Raw genomic sequence first — 17,603 nt, 5'->3', positions numbered from 1 at the left:
GCCTTAAGCAATAAGCACTAGCTGGGGGGGGAATGCCCCGCGAAGGCAACAGGAAACACTCAAGTAAAAGGTATGCAGAACGCCACGCCAGAGTACCTTTCTCTTTTCGAGGGAACCACGGACCGTTTCGCTGATCAGAGCCTTGCATAGCCTTGGCGATCTTCAATCATAAAAACCATGGGAGCGAGCGACGACTCATCTTTCTTTCTGTATGGTGTGGGGGAGCGGCCCGAGGCCCTAACGCTGGGTTCCCTCGTATTGGAGAAGTATTGGCAGCCCATGATTGCACGTCACTATACACACGATATTTTGAGGTTATCTTCTTCGTTCCTAGCTGTCAAGAAGTAAAAGCTAATTGGCACGTCAGCGATAACGATCTACGCAAGAATGCCTACGCTACCAATCTCACCAATGTTGTCCTTCACGGCACGAGCCGGATAACGCCTTCTGTTGGTGTCGAAGCTGGCGATATTGTCAATCTCAATCTTGCATATAACAAAGACCGTGACAGAATTGTTGTTGCAGAGAAAGGCACCCGGATCATTCTCAAAGAGTACCGCACCCTCAGTCCCACGCAACCTTGACTGAAGCTCACATTCTCTAGTCCGGAGGAGTTCCTTATGGAGAATGTCCTGAACAACCCTCTTGCCCAGCAGAAACTAAAATTATGGCTATCAGCTGCTCAAAGTGCCTATGTGCTTAACTTCAAATTTGCTCGACGGCCGAAGGTCTGGTTAATGACTGGGCTATACCTACTAGAAGGAACTAAGACAGTCGTTTCGAGAAGCGACTCTGCCAAGATATCCGCAGGCATTTCTTCGGCACTCATCGGCGCTCTATCCGGCATTCCCATCGGTGGGTCTGTGAGTTTGGGAGTTGATTCATCATGGGACATGACTATGGAGGTCTCCGATCCGCATGTCTGGGCAGCCCAGTACCGGTTACTTGATGCGCGCTTTATCAAGATGGGGAAGAGTGGTGTGGATGGGGTGAAATTACCGGCTACACTTGGCCTTTATAGAGACGTCATGTCGGTGAATACGGCCCGGGGAGGCGGAGGTCAGTCAATTGAGCTGGGTCTCAAGGAGGAAGAGAAGCGAGAGACAAAGGCGGAGACGGAGGCAGATTTGGGTACACCTATGGACGATGACCAGGACAGTATGGAGTTGGAAGAGTACGAAAAACGGCTTGAACAGGCCATCAAGGTTTTCGAGAAAGCGCCGAAGCATTTCCTGCAGTGATCGAGATTTGATAGTAGGAACATCTGAAGTATGTAGACACTTTGAACATATATTAAGTGACTTTTCACACACAAGTCATTAAGGATTATATACATTAAAAATTTTGCGTATCTAAGGTAATGTATGAAACGCCCGGTGATTCCCGAAAGAGAAAATAAAAGCAAGGATAGGGGTATCAAAAGAACGCTTACAATTGACGGTTGGCAGAAGCCTGCATCCGTCGCATTGCTTGACGATGAAGATCGCTCATACTTCCTCGCTGCATGCCATCTGCAATGGCTTTATCGACGTGGGCCGAGGAAGCATCACGCATTTGCTGCACAGATCCCCAAAGACTGCTGCGCGGTCGTTCGGGGCTGGCTGGTCCTGGGGGTCCTGGAGAAGTGCCATGGAAAAGAGGGTCACGGCGTTGAGTCATGTCCTCCTTCACTGATTGGCGCCATGCTGCCATTCTTGAGGCAGATCTTTCAGAGTCAACTTGAGTGAATTGGGGTGATCTTGAGCGTTCGTAGCTCGGGGGGCTCATCGCCAGGGGCGAATTTGCGATGCTCAAGCTGGATGGTGACTGCATGGTCTGGCGCTGCAGCATGATTTTGCGCTTAGAGAGAGGAACGTCGTCATCATCGTTGGGTGCGGCGATTTCAAAGTCTTCCTCGTGTTCTTCAGGGATAGCTTTTGTTGGGGAGATGGCCTGCAAGGGGTCTACGAGAGATTGGCGTGAAGCGTTTCGAGATGCCCAAGGATCGTGGCGAAGGGAAGTGGAAGACATTCTATTGCGCACCATGTCTTCACGAACGGCAAGAAGAGGTGGTGGGCCATTCCAGCGTGGCGACTCCGGTGTCTCTTTGCTGATGTTGGGTGAGGTGAGAGTCAACAAGGGAGTTGATGCACTGCGAAGCATTGGAGCAACAGCATCATGCTCTTCATGTAGTGGAACTATGGATCCTGTTGACGCATTGCGAGCTATCGGCGGCGGGGATCTGCCAGAAAGATTTTGCAGGCTATTTCGTATCTTTGACCGAGACACCTCTGGAGAAGGTGCAAATGATAAGTCAGACTGTCGCCGGATTTGTTCCAAGCTTGCTGCGCTTAGCTCGGGACTCATCACAGCGGGAGGTGGTTGGGCATTGAAGGCTGTTTGCAGAAGGCCATCAACATGAACTGGGGCTGCGACCTGCTCAGTTTTCTCCAAGTTTTCTGGGGCCTCGCTTTCAAGCTCCAGGGGCTCAAGCTCTGGGGTTTCCGCATCGGCCAGATGCTTTGCCCATTCTTTGGTGCGGAAGACATGAACCACCTTCGAGGTCTGTTCAGGGATCTTTTTCACTGTCGACCTATCCAATGTTGGCCTCTTGACAGGTTTGATGGGTTTCTTTTGGGAAGCGCAATCGGCGACTGTGGCATCTTTGTCGACGTTAGATTGGTGATCATGAGTATCGTCAACCTCTGTTTGTTCAGCCTCAACGGGACCTAATGGTTCCCTTTCAGACGCATTACCCTCGGCGATAGATTCAGCGCTCTCAACAACTGCACTTGGGTTTTCTTGCTTTTGTATATCAGGTTGGGTTTTTGATGGAGCCTGCTGGGTTTGCTCCTCTGCGTTCTCGGCTTTCGCGCCCTGATCCTCCGCGGGACTGTCTGCCGAAATAGCCGCCACTGCCGGAATGTTTTCCTGGTTTTCCTGATTATTCTCATCGTTGACAGAAGCGTCGTCATTTCCGCCTTCTGTTTCATGGGAAGCTGGGATATCTGCTTCAGTCACTGCTGCGGCAGGCTGACGTGCTTGAGTGTTGAGTTTTCCTAAAGCCACCTCGGAGAGCACGTTCTGCTCTGTTGCATGCTCGTTTGAGATATCTTTCTTGTGTTCCTGGCCCTCCCCATCATCGTGGATACCAGACGCGATACTTGGGGGGCCAGAGGCGATTGTCAGATCGTCCACAACGCCTGCCACGGAGGATGCAGCATCATCGTACACGATCAAGGCTTCCTGCGACACCGATTGCGGCTCTGGAATTTGAATATTGCCGCTGCGCCAGGAGAGCCTGTTCATCCATGGTTTCCTTGAAAGGTGCTTTGATCCTCTAGGGGTGCCAGCCTCGGAGCCAATAACAGCCCCATGTTCAGAGTCATTATCTCCACGGAGATGTGACTTCACAGCAGCCGTTGGCAAGGACATTGCAGTGACCGGTCTTGGTCCTACCATGTCACGATATTCTATTTCGGGCTGACTGCGCACCTCATGATGTTCTCCCTCATCAATCCTTCCGAGATGTTTCTCTGAGTCCGAAAGACCAGCAGCGTGTTCCGCGGTAGCCATGTCCTTCATTTCGATGTTGATTTTCTCTGGATTTGTTGAAGAACCGTAGCCATCTGATCCTCTTCTTGAATCATCGGCAATTGCGGTCTCCGACAATGATGCCTCTTTACCGTTGTGCTGCCCGTTGCCATACATTTGCTCCCATTCGGCACGTTCGCGGAGGTTGTTTGCTTCGAGTTGGCGACCGACCTCGGCGTCATCTTCTTCTTTCTTTTTCTCGGCTTTTTGGCGGGAATCTTCCTCTTTCGCCCTGCGAGCCTTGATAACCTTCCACAATCGCAACTGTCCAATTACACCAAACGCAGTGATGATGATAATGACAGCAATCTCGACGCGAATGTTTCTTGTCACAGGGTAAGTGTAGGTGTGATAGGGGAACATGTTGTTGTTCAGACCTGATCTTTATGTTAGCATCCCAATCTATCGAAAACAGAGAGGTTCTGAGAGACTTACCCCAGATATAGAGCCAGAACTCCTTCAATCCAGCTCGACTGAAGCAGTCAATTCCAAGTACTAGAGCGGTAGCACCAGCAAAGGCGGTACAGAGCATGGACCCATATGCACGGGTGTAGTGACTCCAAGAGAGACAATAAAAGCCCCCAGCAAAAGCAAGGATAAATCCTGCCTTTGCTCCGTCGCCAGTGATCAGGCCTCCGGACTTGAGGGTCATGAGCCACATTCCGATACAGAAGCCGCCCAGGAGACAACACAGCCCCTCGGTGATTTCTCTGAAGACGAGCGCTACACCACCAAATATCGCACCCGTGACGACCACAGCAACCAAATACCCCCCTTGTACTCCATTGCTGACAGGAGAATTCATGACATAAATGATCAAGACCTAATGAGGGTTCCGAGGTCAGCTCACAATGCAGTTGTAATCCAAATATACATGACTCACTGTGACACCCAATGCCGCGCAAAATGCCGTGGAGAGGAAGATATAGACCCTATTTGTCATTAGCTTCCTGTTCTTATACCCTCCGAGCTAAAACATTTACCATTGTTTCCGAATTCCAATAAGGGCAAGCGCTGCTCCAAGAACAAGAAGTATGAAGCCTCCCACCCCCAATGCAGGCGTCACTTCCGGCTTGATTGGGAGGCCTCCTGAGTATGCCGACTGGGTATTATTTTGCGATGAAGCGCTCGAGGAACCAACTCCATCTAATGAAGGCACTGTTGTTGCGGCGTTGGTTGGGCTGGTTTGGCTGGTATGGCGAGATGTTGAAGTATTTTTGGCCGAGTCCGTTATAGTACTCGCTCTAGTTCCCGTCGCTTCCGTTGATGTTACTTGGGTCCCTGTCGCGGTCGTAGTTGTCGGCATCGCATCATTACTTGTTGCGGTCATTGTTGTATCTTGGTTTTCTCTTTTGTCGAGAATAGCGGCGGCATCAACATCTCGTTCTCCCAATCCTACCGCTGGGGCTGCCAATGACACCCCGCAGAGGAAGAACAGAACTAAAGTGAAAAGTAAAGACCACCGCATACTGGCCAGCTTGTCTCAGAATAAACGGTGAGAACGAATGAGAATTCCTCGGGGGGTGGAGCAGTTCGAATCGACTATATGAACCCTGCCAGCCTCGTTCACATTACCAATATGCACATGCACTAGAATCAAGTCGGTGAAGGTCGCGTCGCAGAACCAGAAGGGGAGGCTGGCTTATTCATAGGATCATGGCAATAAACATCAATAGAATAGCCTGGCAGAGGCGCGTCGTGAACCCATGTGGCCGCAGGAAATGAGATAAACAAGAAATACCAGCCCCAGGTCTAACCCAAGCCCCTACATATAAAGCGACAGTTGACAAGGGGATTCCAGAAAGACGCGGGGCCAACGGAACCGGCACAACATTGTTAGCTGCATTTGAGTTTTTAGGGGTAGACTAGTTAACCGACTGGGAATTTGACAACAGATTCCCACGCGATCCAGGACCGACAAGTCAATGAGCTATCCGAAGACCCACCGATCGAGAACCTGTCGATCTAGCAAGGATCAGCTCTCCATTTGTGTGCTGGTGGCGGTCCCTCGTACCGAAAGGAGACTAGGACCTTCATCTTTTATTACCGGAAATTAACACTCGGTCGCTTTTACTAGACTCTTTCGTCTCGGGCTTAAAAACCGGCCATCGGCAGGGATTACTCGCCTTACCTTCAGGTACCCTAGGCCAGACCCTAGTAATTACTTGCTCAGAGGGCTTCTCCTTTCCTTGGGCCATATGTACCTATTGATCATGCCTCAGACAAAACAACAAGACCCGCGACGATCAAATTCCTAGCGCATACAGAGCAGGAATGCGGGCGACCAATCGACCAGGGTCCATGATCGGTCACATCACAGGTATAATCCCAATAATGATAAGCCAGCCTCCAGCCTTGAGCTAGGGTTCCTGGGCTCACCGTATTATTGCACCCGTGTGCATGAAAATTTTGGAAATTCGGACAGCTCCAGCGCAGAGTATACGCGCTCGGAGGTATCGGCGCCATCCGCATCTAGGGGTTCGCGGAGTGGGTCGCGCCCCTCGATCTGTCGAGTTGTTAGTCTTGAGCCGTGCTTTTCACATGTCCCGTTTTAGTGTCCTGTTGGTCTATCACAACGGTAATGGCGCCACCGTGCCGTTCGTGCATTGCTCTTGCATTGGCGTGCATTGACTGGCACTGTTCCTGGGGGTGGTTGGGCATGAAATTATCTTTGACTGGGTCGAGACCTGGGTCGAGACCTGGTCCGGAGACTTGCCAGCAAGGGGCTTGCCTCATCCGAGACACTTGCTCCCATCTCGTTCTAGTGTCTTCTCCATGACTTGATAATGCATTGTTCAATCAGCGCTTGCCATTCCATCATATGGCTCTGCCGTGCTCGTCTTTTATTTGTCCACCATGTGCATCTGGACATGGTGTCCAAGTTTTGTTTCCTCGTCCGGCATATCCGATGCCACGTACGCGAAGTGCATACACACGTGCAGGCTCAGTAGGTGACACCTTCTCGTGATTGTTCAGTTCTGCTACTGAAATGTGTTGGCTGGACTATTGAAGATTATTTGTGAGATCAAGGAAAAGTAATTATAGTCAATGTTGATGAGTCCAAAAGTAAGAATACATAAGATTATCCATTTCTGGACAAGATCACAACGGAAGGATATTATCGCTTAACACATTCATCCACTTGGCATCGCCGATCGGCTCAGGGGAACGAAGCGGGTGAATCAAATGACGACGCGATAATTTAACGTCTTGGAGTATCTATGGACCTGAATTGTGACAAGACCGACATGATTGAAGACAACTGAGGTGATGATGCAATGCCAAACGGAGCTTGAATGACCAAATAAGGGAAGGCCATTGGCAATCTTCTCCATTAATAGATGGGTTAGACGTTAGATGCAACAAAATAAAATCGTAATAACCGACTTGGGAAACCAAGATCGTCCTTGAGAACTGAGTATACCGACTTGACTGTCTTTGCGGTGAACAAAATAGAGTTTGATGCCGTGTTTGAAAGTGAAGGCTTCTGCGGACTTTGCATAGTTATCGCGGGCTTGATTCCGTGGTCCAGCTTTACTGCATGGGACGGCAGAGTCATCGGGTCGCTCGACCGCATGTTCGTGAACGATGCAATTTTTGAGAGTGCTTATGCAGCGGTAGAGATACTGCAGGCGAATAAGACAAGCCGTCAATTATCTTTCGGCGCCGAATTATCCTCACCGATCTGCACCGGCATAATACCGCGAGCGCTGACTCCGATGGAAGATTAGAAACCACTCACTAGAGCAGAATTTTTCAATGTAAAGCATCTAGATAATGAGTATACTAATTACAGACTTCGCTTTTAGTATGCCCGCTAGGAATATGTTGTTAACATTAAGACATATTAAACGTTGGAAGAATGGCCGGCCTGTTCAAAGGCGCTTGTGGCATAGGGTCCGCGGGCATCGTCTCGTTCGACCTGTCAATGCTTTTGAAATCCTCGAATAATTAGCACACCAGGCCCACTGGACTTCTTAAATTCAATAATGAGCTCGTTTCCCTCGAAAATACTTGGGCATATAACTCTGCAGCACTATTTCTACAAGATCGGGCGAGTCGTAGGTCAAAGTTTTACTTCGAATACAGCTGAAAAGCCCCCCAGTAATGTCCTCGCCCGGATTATCCAATGGTGCGCATTAATTGCAATCTTGGAGCCTCGGGATCAAAGAATTAACATTTATGTAGGTTTATCGATATTTTGTTCATGTTGATTTCCAGGGTTCAATATGTGTGCCCAGATGCCGGTCACAAAGCCAAGGGCGACAGGAATGTATACATATTTTCACACTGACAACGTGCCCAGTGCACGTGGCACCCCAATGTCAAGAGGATGATAACTTAAATAGGTACTGAGTATAAAACTCGGCAGAAACCGAGATGATAATTTTTCAAATAACCAAGATCGCTGTTAGTTATACTCCATCTACTTCAAAGGGGAAAACAAGCACTGAATCGTGAAACATCACGTGCCCGTCGTCATCCCCACATGCGCAGGGGGGCGCGAGCGTCGGCGCATGTTCCATGAGGCTACAAATCATTTGTCAATTTGTCAATTTGTCAATTCCCTTGTCTTTTGTGTGGTGAGATCATGGAATACCTACTAGATCCATCTCGGACCTCCTAACCCTTACACCGAAACCAGTCAAACACCCTCACCTCCGCAACGGGGCACCATCTAGCCCGCCATGGACGACCTAAACGGACTCAGTTGGTCTAACAACCCAAATGCCCCGCCAAACAAACCGCCGCCGATGACTTCTGGCCTTATGTTCCCCAGCATACGATCTAATGGTGGCTCTGGGAGATCAACACCCATGTCCGCTGCCTCAAATCGTACCCCGTCGCCATCCAAGCCCGCCCCGTCCACCGGGGACAGCTTCGCCAACCTGGTCTCATTCAACTCCTCGGCCGCGAATAAAAACCTCTCGTTGGCGGAACAACAGAAGCGCTTGAAGGAGGAGAAGGCAAAGAAGGAAGCAGAGAAGCGGAGTCAGTACGAGGCGCAATATGGGAGACAGAACAACCATTTCTGGGACGGTCTTGAGCAAGGCCGTACCCAAAGCCCCGCTGCTGCGCCAGTCTCGCAAACTGTATCCCCTCCTGGTGACGATGACGATCTATTGGCCGCTTTCAATGCCGCGGCACCTGTGGACGCATCCACAAACTTCCCGATTCCGAGCTCCAACGCTTCACCCCAGATCGACTCCAATACCCCACAATTATCATTAAATGGAGGGATCTCAATGCGAGACAACACCGGAGGGCTAGATTCATTTGAAGATGATGATCCTTTCGGCCTCAGTGAATTGAAGCCCAAGTCAGCGGCCGCATCTCCCCCCCGCACCGGATGATGATGACGACTTCCTTGGTCTACTTGGAAAGCCTCTATCTGAACTCCCGCGCCAGAAGCCTTCCCCCTCGCCCCCAACGCCACCCAGCCGTGACACAAGGAGCCAAGATGCTTCACCCTTACCGACTAGTGATGAAGATCGAGCCATCGCAGAGCTGGTGGATATGGGATTCCCTGCGAATAAATCTCGCCAGGCCCTACGGACTACCCCGTCAAGGACAGATGTGCAGGCTGCCGTTGGTTGGCTTCTGACACAAGCCCATGCCGAGTCTAGACAGAAGTCTCAGGGTCAATCACCGTCAAATGTTCCGTCCCATGACTCTATGGAGCGTAGTAGTCGCCAGCGTGATGCTCCATCTTGGGCGAGGGAAGGCAGGTCCCAGACTCCTCGGCGAGAAGATAGCATGAGCCCCGGAGGCGATAAGGATCCAGCCCAAATCACTTCTCAGCTAGGCAACAACTTGTGGAAAACTGCAGGCTCCCTCTGGAAAACCGGAAGCAAGAAGTTCCAACAAGCCGTCAACGAGTTCAATACGGGAGATCATGACCCCAGCCAACCCAAGTGGATGAGAGATGCTTCCGCTCCACGCGAGGAGCTGTTCCCTCCGCAACAACCACCCCGACGTGGTGGTGACAGACCAGAACAACAGCAGCAGAAGCCACAAGATTTCACAGACGAGGCAATGCTTCTTGAAACTGGCGACGCTCGACCCCCTCGCAAGTCTGCTCGCCCGGATCCCAGTGATAGTGCTCTTCGCCAACAGTCTCGATCTCCCGCGCAACATATTCAACAACAACAACCCAGTTTCCTGCAAAGGCCATCGCGTCCCACTTCTACCGAGCCCAAATCTCGCCTATCAAGATTTGCCACGGAGGAGCAGTCGGCACAAGCCTATGTTAGTTCTGCAAGGCGAAAGCGACCTCAAGCACCTCCTCCAGCGCCTGAACCTGCCGTTGATCTATTCGATTCTCCCACTCCTTCATCTCAACGACCCAAACCAGCGGCTCCCTCTCAAGTGGGAACCCCGGCACGCTCAACACCTATTCCACTGCGCGCCAAGGCCCCGGTACGGTCGATTCCATCTGTATCGGCCGAGGCTCTTCAATCCACGCATCGTCACCGTGAAAAAGCCGCAGAATCGTATAAGCGGGGTGACTACGCGGCTGCCCACGAGAGCTTCTCAACGGCCCTTAATATGCTTCCCGAGAAGCACCCCATTACGATTGTGATTCGTAGCAATCGCGCAATGACAGCGCTAAAGACCGGTGAAGCAAAGTCAGCCGTCGATGATGCCGAGATCATCCTGAGCTTAATCGGTCCCTCAAACGGCGAATCTGAAAAAATCGATCTTGGGAATGGCGAGCCTGCGAAGCAAATGAAGGACTTCTATGGCAAGGCTTTGATGCGCAAAGCAGAGGCTTTGGAGCAGCTCGAGAAATGGGAAGATGCCGCGCAGGTCTGGAAGTTGGCCGTGGAGGCTGGTCATGGTGGAAGTACTAGTATTCAAGGCCGAAACCGATGCGAGAAGGCTGCTGGTATCAGCAAGCCTGCAGCTAAGGCAGTCCCCGTTAAGAAACGGGCAGCGCCTGTGCCTAAGAAGGCATCCGCGCTGTCAGATCTAGGCGCGGGCTCTGGACAGGACTCAGAAGCTGTCAGCCGTCTGCGTGAGGCCAATAAAGCTTCCGAGCTTGCCGACGAAGAGAAATTTGCTCTTTCAGAAAGTGTTGATGCCAAAATCGCCCTTTGGAGGAACGGAAAGCAGGACAATCTTCGTGCTTTACTGGGCAGTCTTGATAGCGTTCTCTGGGCTGAGTCTGGGTGGAAGAAGATCGGTTTGGCGGAGCTGGTCTTGCCGAACAAGGTGAAGATCCAATATATGAAGGGAATTGCCAAGGTGCATCCCGACAAGGTACGTAGCTTAATAACCTCCCTGGCTGGAACCACTTGCTAACAATGGCCTTCTAGATTCCCACCACTGCTACGACCGAGCAACGGATGATCTCCAGTGCTGTCTTTGGAACCCTGAATGAAGCGTGGGACAAGTTCAGAGTGGAGAACAACCTCTAGCGCGATATAGTAACATCTTCACTAGCCTGCTCTTGCCGTCACATACCATGACCATATTTTCATGTCAACTACCCCTCATCTTTGAGAACCATTTAGAACATAGTCCATTTGAAGGAGACCACACTCATACATTATTCAGGTAGCTTCGACGTAGAAAGTAACGGGTTGAAGGAATCGAGACTTTGCGACGATGAAAATCGAATTGATGACACTCTGGGAGTAAACCAGAAGAGATAATATGCTTTTGCCAATACCCAGTGCTTTAATGTTACACTATTCATGATTATGCTTTGATATAGTTCTTTATGCCTCATTCCCCTCCTCAACCTTCTCCACTGTTGGCTGCGCGTTTTCTCCCGCCTTGATTTCTTCCATACACTTTTCCTTAGCCTCTCTCTTAGCCTGTCTCCTGCTCTTGCCACCCTTGGGCTCAGGAGCATCCAACTTCTGAGAAGGCCATTGCTGGCGACATTTTTGTTCATCTTCCTCTGTCCAATCACGGGGAAGAACAGCGAATACCAAGTACGACGTATGCGTCTTCAATTCCGGCTCTGAGCGGTGGATCAAGCGGCCCTGGCTATAGGAAGGCCCAGTAGAGGCCGGGATAGCTGACTCCTTGGAAGACCGGGTCTTGTCTTCTTGGACCTTCGGGTCGTCTGTCTTGCCGTCGTAATGGGCCTGACGGAGTCGTTTGGCTCGTTCGTCGTCCTCCTGGAGCTTCACAACTGCTTCCTCCACGGTCTTCGGGTATACTGTTGCGCCGCGAATACCCTCACAATCCAAGCCAATACGTTCGCGCTTCACATCGATGCGGTTATGGTTAACCTCCACCATCGAAATATTCAACCACGAAAGCTGGCGCATAACGCGGATGGTTTTCTCGGCTTGTTCAAGACACGGAGAGAAAGTGCAAAGGTAGGCGGCCGAATTCGGATCCAATGGAGACTCAGCACCAGAAGCAGGCTTGCGCACAAGATGCTTCAAAGCAAGCCAGGGAGCAGGTAAATCCAAGAAAATTGCATTGGCCTTGGGAGACTGGCCGGTCTGGGGGTCACCCAGCAAGAAACCACCTTCGTAGACATCGCGGTGTGTGACCTCTACCAGACCGTTCAGACCGTGATCTGAGATCTCCTGTCGTACGGCTTTCGCTCGTTGCTCGTGGAACTCAAAGCTGCACACCTTGCCTAACCGCTGCTTCTTGTTTGCCGGCTGCTCTTGAGGGTATCCATTGAAGACGGCACGCACGGCCGCATGGGTGAACGAGCCACTGCCCGCGCCGGCTTCGATGACCGTGCCTCCTGCCCGCGCGCGGAGCCGGTGGAGGATGTAGCTGTAGTCGGGGGTATAAACGACCTGCGTCCGATGCGGGAGGGACAACGTCCACGACTCGGGAGTGGGGTACATCAGGTGAAGGAAGCCGCTGCCGGCAGCGACTGGTTTTGAGAGGGAGGGGGTATCATCGTCGGCGCCGGTGGTTGTGCCCGGTGTATCGAGCTCGTCAGCTTTGCGCTTGGAAGGACCTCTCCGGCCGCGCGAGCCGGTGTCGACCTTGGAGGCGGCAATTTGTGAGCCCCATGGCTGATCAATCAGGGTACTGTGCGGGAACGAGCCGAAGCGTGTGTTGGACACCTTGCCTTCCTTGTAGCCCAAGTTCTGGTCGTCGAAGGTACGAAGGATCGTCGGGATAGTCTGGTCGCGGCGCAGATGGAGGAGGGCGACGGTATCGGGTCCCGCGGTTGAGCCGGGGGTCAGGAACGGAGACGGCATAGCTGCAGGAGTCCGAGCAATGCGCGTAACTGGAAACTCGTAGCTCGAGGTCTTCAAGATCGGATCTCCGCAAGTAGAAAAAAGCTGGATTGCCTATCTGGGAAGTTAGGGCCTAGGGCTAATCTGGGACCAACGCAAGGGCCAATCACGGTACGTAATGCGATGAGTCGACGTTGTTTCCAAAGCAAACTGCCCCTCCGTTCTTATGCCCCTCCTTCCCTCTGTTCGGCAGCAGCTTCGGTTCTGGTCTCTGTCACTCTCTATCTCCAGACCCATGTCTACTCGTCAACAGCCGGCATGGCGGCAGCCTCCCTTGCAGGAGGGTGTGCAACTGCCGCCCTTGAAGGTCTACAACTCATTGACCAAGTCTAAATCGCCTTTCGTTCCCGTCGATCCGACTGGCAAGAAGGTTACTTGGTACGCCTGCGGGCCGACTGTTTACGACGATGCGCATCTAGGTCATGCCCGCAACTATGTTAGCACCGATATCATTCGGCGCATTATGCGCGACTACTTCAAGTTCGATCTCGAATTCATTATGAATGTGACAGATATCGATGACAAGGTATGCTTCTCGAGGATTACCTTTGGCGCAAATGAATGGACTGACTCACCACTTACATAGATCATCCTCCGCGCAAGACAACAGCATCTCTTCAACGAATTCGTCGCCGTGAACCCCGTCGTCAACGCGGAAGTGATTGACACCACAAAGAACGCCTACAAAGCATACTTGAAGAAGAACTTGTCTTTGCTGGACCCCGAATTGGCCCCGTCACAATACCAAGATACTGTGGCGAAGGAGTATGCGACGGTGCTGAGCGGCGGTGCCCTCCTGGGCAACGAGAAAGCGGGCGATGACGAGGCGAAAGTCAAGATGCACATCAAGACTGCGGGCTCGGCGGCGACGGTTTTGGCGGAAGCCGAGCGCGGTAACAGCGTTTCCGATCCTGCATTGTTTGCCGAGTCCTTTTACACAGATGCGCAAGATGTCCTTCTCCCATACCTGGATGCTCTGAAGGGCACTTCTATTGATGCCGACGACCACGGCATTTTCACCAAGCTTACTCGAAAGTACGAGGAGCGATTCTTGACAGATATGCGGGACCTGAATGTCCTCGACCCTGATGAGTTGATGCGCGTGACAGACCATGGTCAGGAAATCGCCGATTACGTGGACCGCATTGTTCAGAATAACTTCGGTTACACCACCAAGGACGGATCCGTCTACTTCGACATTGAATCGTTCGAGGCGGCTGGGCACCCGTATGCGCGTCTCGAGCCGTGGAGCCGCTCGGACAACAAATTGGCCGCAGAGGGAGAGGGCTCCTTGACCAGCAAGTCTACAGAGAAGCGCGGCGCCTCAGACTTCGTTCTCTGGAAGGCTTCCAAGCCGGGTGAGCCCAGCTGGCCCAGCCCTTGGGGCAAGGGACGTCCCGGTTGGCACATCGAGTGCAGTACCCTTCACGGTATTCGCCTGGGTAACCGTATCGATATCCACTCGGGTGGCATTGATCTTGCTTTCCCCCACCACGATAATGAATTGGCCCAGAGCGAGGCTTATTTCAACAGCCACAACCACGACCAAGTCATTAACTACTTCTTGCACATGGGCCACTTGTCGATCCAAGGGTCCAAGATGTCCAAGTCTTTGAAGAACTTCACAACCATTCGCGAAGCCCTCAACCGGAAGGAATGGAACCCGCGAAGCTTGCGTATTGTCTTCCTGCTAGGTGGTTGGAAGGATGGCGTTGAGATCACCGATGAGCTCGTGAGCACCGGAATCTCCTGGGAAGAGAAGCTCAACAACTTCTTCCTTAAAGTGAAGGATCCCGCCGCCCTGCAGGGCTCTGGCACCGACACAGCCTTTGCTGCTGATTTTGAGGCGACTAAGACTGCGGTCTACAACCAGCTTTGCGACTCCTTCAACACACCGGGTGTCATGCAATCCATTTCCGAACTTATTACCAAGTACAACAGTGCCGACAAGGCCATATTGAACCCGAAGGATGTTGAGGATGCTGCTCGCTGGATTACTTCCATTGTTAACATCTTCGGTCTTAACGGAACCAAGACCGCCGACAGCACTGAAATTGGTTGGTCTGGTATCGATGTCCCCGAGGAAGCCAAGCCATTCCTTTTCCCACTTTCTACCATGCGTGATACCCTCCGACAAGCCGCCCGCTCCAAGGAGGGTGTCTCGCCCAGCCAAATCGAAGAGGCAATCAAGCAGGATTCTGCTCCCAAGGATGCCTCCGAGTCCGCCAAGCCCTACGCCGAGCTTCTCTCGACCTTCCGCACCAAGGTTTCTTCTCTGCAATCATCCGATTCCATTGGCAAGGATATCCTCGCCCTTTGCGACCGCGTCCGAGACATCGATCTGTTCGAGCTGGGCATCTACCTCGAGGATCGTGACAATCTGCCCGCTCTCGTCCGCCCTGTCACGCAAGAGATGATCCAAGCACGCGAGGAGAAGGAGGCGCGCGCTCGCCAGAAGCAGGCGGACAAGTTGAAGCGTGAACAGGAGGCTCTGAAGCAACTGGAGAAGGGCAAGCTGAGTCACTTGGAGATGTTCCGCACGAATGAGTACAGCGCCTGGGACGACGAGGGTCTCCCTACCTACGATGCGAAGGGCGAAGAGCTCACCAAGAGCCGGGCGAAGAAGCTTCGCAAGGACTGGGAGCGACAGAAGAGGGCGCACGAGGCATGGGTGGCTGCCCAGGCCAAGTAGATGCGACCGTCAAACACAAAACAATAAAAGTCAAGTCGATCTAGCGGATATCGCGGGTTCTATGCATCTATCGTGGGGCGTTCAGGTGAATTGTAGACAATCAACATTGTTTTGCTGGATTTTAGCCTAAATGGCCCGTGGGCATCTATGAAGCAGCTATGGAGCTTTCAATGCCTTTCTATCACGTATATCAAATGATAGCACTCGAGCTTTCATCCCACTCAAGTGGAGATGGGATGATGTAGTAGTCCCTTCCCGTGTCTGCTTTTCATAGATCGAGGGGGACGCCATGCTCCACACCGTGAATGCAGGCGGGGTCACTTGCCCCGTTCGGGACCCTCCACCGACTCTGGAGAAAAGGTGGGATGAGGACGTTGTGCAACTCGTTCATTCTCCGACATCACCCTGTAATCGCCGTCTTCCCATGAATCTCCCTTAACATTCTGGCTCTGAACTATAAACCCTTTGAAGCTACAAGAGCAGTTCAAGATGGGGACTCCGACCGGTCTGGACTATATGCGTTCGCGCACCGTTGTGGATTGTGATACGATGGACGAAGAGGGTATGTTTCCAAATCTCCAGCCTTTCTTTTTCAGATTAGTCGCTTGATGTTTCCCAGTTGCCAAGTCCCTCGGTCCCTTTCAGGACTGCACTTCGAACCAGGTGAGCGTGTCTACTTATCTTGAAGTATACCCAACTCTAATACTGTGCTTGATAGGCTATCGCCTTTGGCGAATTGTCCAAACCCGATCGTGCGGAGGTCGTCGCCGCGTCCTTGGCTGATGCCAAGGCACTTCACACCAAGTACTCATCTATCGGTGTAGATGAGCTCGCTGTCGAGATTGGGGTAGGTACAATCCAGGTCTCTTGATATCGGATCTGGCTCAGTGAGTGAACAGATGGTACGTCTGGCTGTTGCTATGGCGAAGCATATTCGAGGATTGGTTCATGTGCAAACGAATCCGTACTACTCATACTCCACGGAGAAAACAGTCATCAATGCTCTTCGTATGTCAGCAAAGCTTTTGTTCTGATTCCACTCTTTGATGCCAAGATCGCGCAAGACTCTGACCAAGTGAATAGGAATTGTGCAAATTTTCCAACATGTTCAACCAGGGTTCGATGTCGCTCGTATCTCCATCAAGATCCCAAGTACCTGGGATGGCATGATGGCTTGTCGAACTCTTGAGCTTGCTGGAGTACGGACACTCGCGACCACTCTGTTTAGTATGCCCCAGGCGTGTCTTGCAGCTGAAGTGGGCTGTACTTATGTGGCTCCCTATGTGAATGAACTGAAGGTCCACGTCAAAGCAGGGTAAGTATCACCTATCATTGTGAGATAAGAAAGAAATTGGCAGAAAAGAGAAGTTTTCTGGACTGACCATAACAATCTACAGCTTTGTTGATGAGCATAAGCTCCTTCCTCTCTGTGCTGCTATTCAAGCGTACTACAAATCAATCAAAGCTCCGACCAAAGTCTTGCCCGCGAGTTTGACCTCAACGGAGGAAATATTCCAGCTTGCTGGCGTTGACCACCTTAAAATTGCACCCCACCTCCTGGAGCAGCTTGCGCTCCCTATGGGAACTAATGTGAACTCGTTGTTTGACGCTGCTCCCACAGAGCCATTTCCGCCACCGGGTGCTTCATACCTGCATGATCCCGGCCGATACAAGATTACATTCGCCCGCGACCGTAGCGGTGCCAGTCAAATGAAATTGACCGAGGTATGTAAATATGCTTGCTATTATCGGACAAGTAAACTTTACTGACGCTCATTTAGGCGATCAATATCTTTTGCGACTTCCAGGATAAGCTGGAGCACATTATGAAGGTTTCAGTTTAGGTTTTTAGCAATTAGTCAGGTATAGATGGAATAAAATGGAACTTCAAATGCCATTTTCTGAAAAACAAGAAGAAAAAAACCAACCGAAACACACTTTGTATTGGCCAAATACCCCCAGATGAAGCAACACGTGACCGCACTCGACGTCATCCGGTCTAGTCCCGCGGTCTTCTCCAACTTTTTCGGTTCACTTCAATTGGCATATTTTGACGTATTCGGCGACTATACACCAGGTAGAACAAGCGGCCTGTTGAAACCGCTATCGGC

General features: G+C 51.5%; 6 protein-coding genes across 6 annotated transcripts; 4 read left to right on the top strand and 2 right to left on the bottom strand.

Annotated features, from left to right (window-relative positions):
* Positions 1 to 177: 177 nt before the first annotated feature.
* N7443_003975 (uncharacterized protein) lies at positions 178 to 1,241 on the top strand (the record flags this gene model as incomplete). Its single annotated transcript, XM_056884031.1, has 3 exons — positions 178 to 314; positions 368 to 553; positions 605 to 1,241. 3 exons carry the CDS (start codon positions 178 to 180, stop codon positions 1,239 to 1,241), a joined length of 960 nt encoding a protein of 319 aa, XP_056742309.1.
* A 187-nt stretch (positions 1,242 to 1,428) lies between these two features.
* On the bottom strand, positions 1,429 to 5,041 carry N7443_003974 (uncharacterized protein; the record flags this gene model as incomplete). Its single annotated transcript, XM_056884030.1, has 4 exons — positions 1,429 to 3,950; positions 4,009 to 4,396; positions 4,424 to 4,505; positions 4,557 to 5,041. The coding sequence occupies 4 exons, from the start codon at positions 5,039 to 5,041 to the stop codon at positions 1,429 to 1,431; spliced, it is 3,477 nt and encodes a 1,158-aa protein (XP_056742308.1).
* A 3,220-nt stretch (positions 5,042 to 8,261) lies between these two features.
* On the top strand, positions 8,262 to 10,994 carry N7443_003973 (UBA/TS-N domain protein; the record flags this gene model as incomplete). Its single annotated transcript, XM_056884029.1, has 3 exons — positions 8,262 to 8,893; positions 9,057 to 10,836; positions 10,893 to 10,994. The coding sequence occupies 3 exons, from the start codon at positions 8,262 to 8,264 to the stop codon at positions 10,992 to 10,994; spliced, it is 2,514 nt and encodes an 837-aa protein (XP_056742307.1).
* Positions 10,995 to 11,297: 303 nt separating this feature from the next.
* Positions 11,298 to 12,761, bottom strand: trm61 (tRNA 1-methyladenosine methyltransferase subunit GCD14; the record flags this gene model as incomplete). The annotated part of the gene is made up of 1 exon (XM_056884028.1): positions 11,298 to 12,761. The coding sequence occupies one exon, from the start codon at positions 12,759 to 12,761 to the stop codon at positions 11,298 to 11,300; it is 1,464 nt and encodes a 487-aa protein (XP_056742306.1).
* A 274-nt stretch (positions 12,762 to 13,035) lies between these two features.
* N7443_003971 (cysteine--tRNA ligase) lies at positions 13,036 to 15,492 on the top strand (the record flags this gene model as incomplete). The annotated part of the gene is made up of 2 exons (XM_056884027.1): positions 13,036 to 13,326; positions 13,387 to 15,492. The coding sequence occupies 2 exons, from the start codon at positions 13,036 to 13,038 to the stop codon at positions 15,490 to 15,492; spliced, it is 2,397 nt and encodes a 798-aa protein (XP_056742305.1).
* A 489-nt stretch (positions 15,493 to 15,981) lies between these two features.
* N7443_003970 (transaldolase family protein) lies at positions 15,982 to 17,336 on the top strand (the record flags this gene model as incomplete). The annotated part of the gene is made up of 7 exons (XM_056884026.1): positions 15,982 to 16,054; positions 16,112 to 16,155; positions 16,211 to 16,339; positions 16,392 to 16,500; positions 16,576 to 16,807; positions 16,890 to 17,217; positions 17,274 to 17,336. The coding sequence occupies 7 exons, from the start codon at positions 15,982 to 15,984 to the stop codon at positions 17,334 to 17,336; spliced, it is 978 nt and encodes a 325-aa protein (XP_056742304.1).
* Between the last annotated feature and the right edge of the window lie 267 nt (positions 17,337 to 17,603).

This window comes from Penicillium atrosanguineum (assembly GCF_028827265.1).
Source record: "Penicillium atrosanguineum strain IBT 20685 chromosome Unknown utg000003l_segment0_segment0, whole genome shotgun sequence".
NCBI lineage: Eukaryota > Fungi > Ascomycota > Eurotiomycetes > Eurotiales > Aspergillaceae > Penicillium > Penicillium atrosanguineum.
Note: the sequence above shows the minus strand (reverse complement) of the source record. Positions and strands in the feature narration are given on the sequence as shown.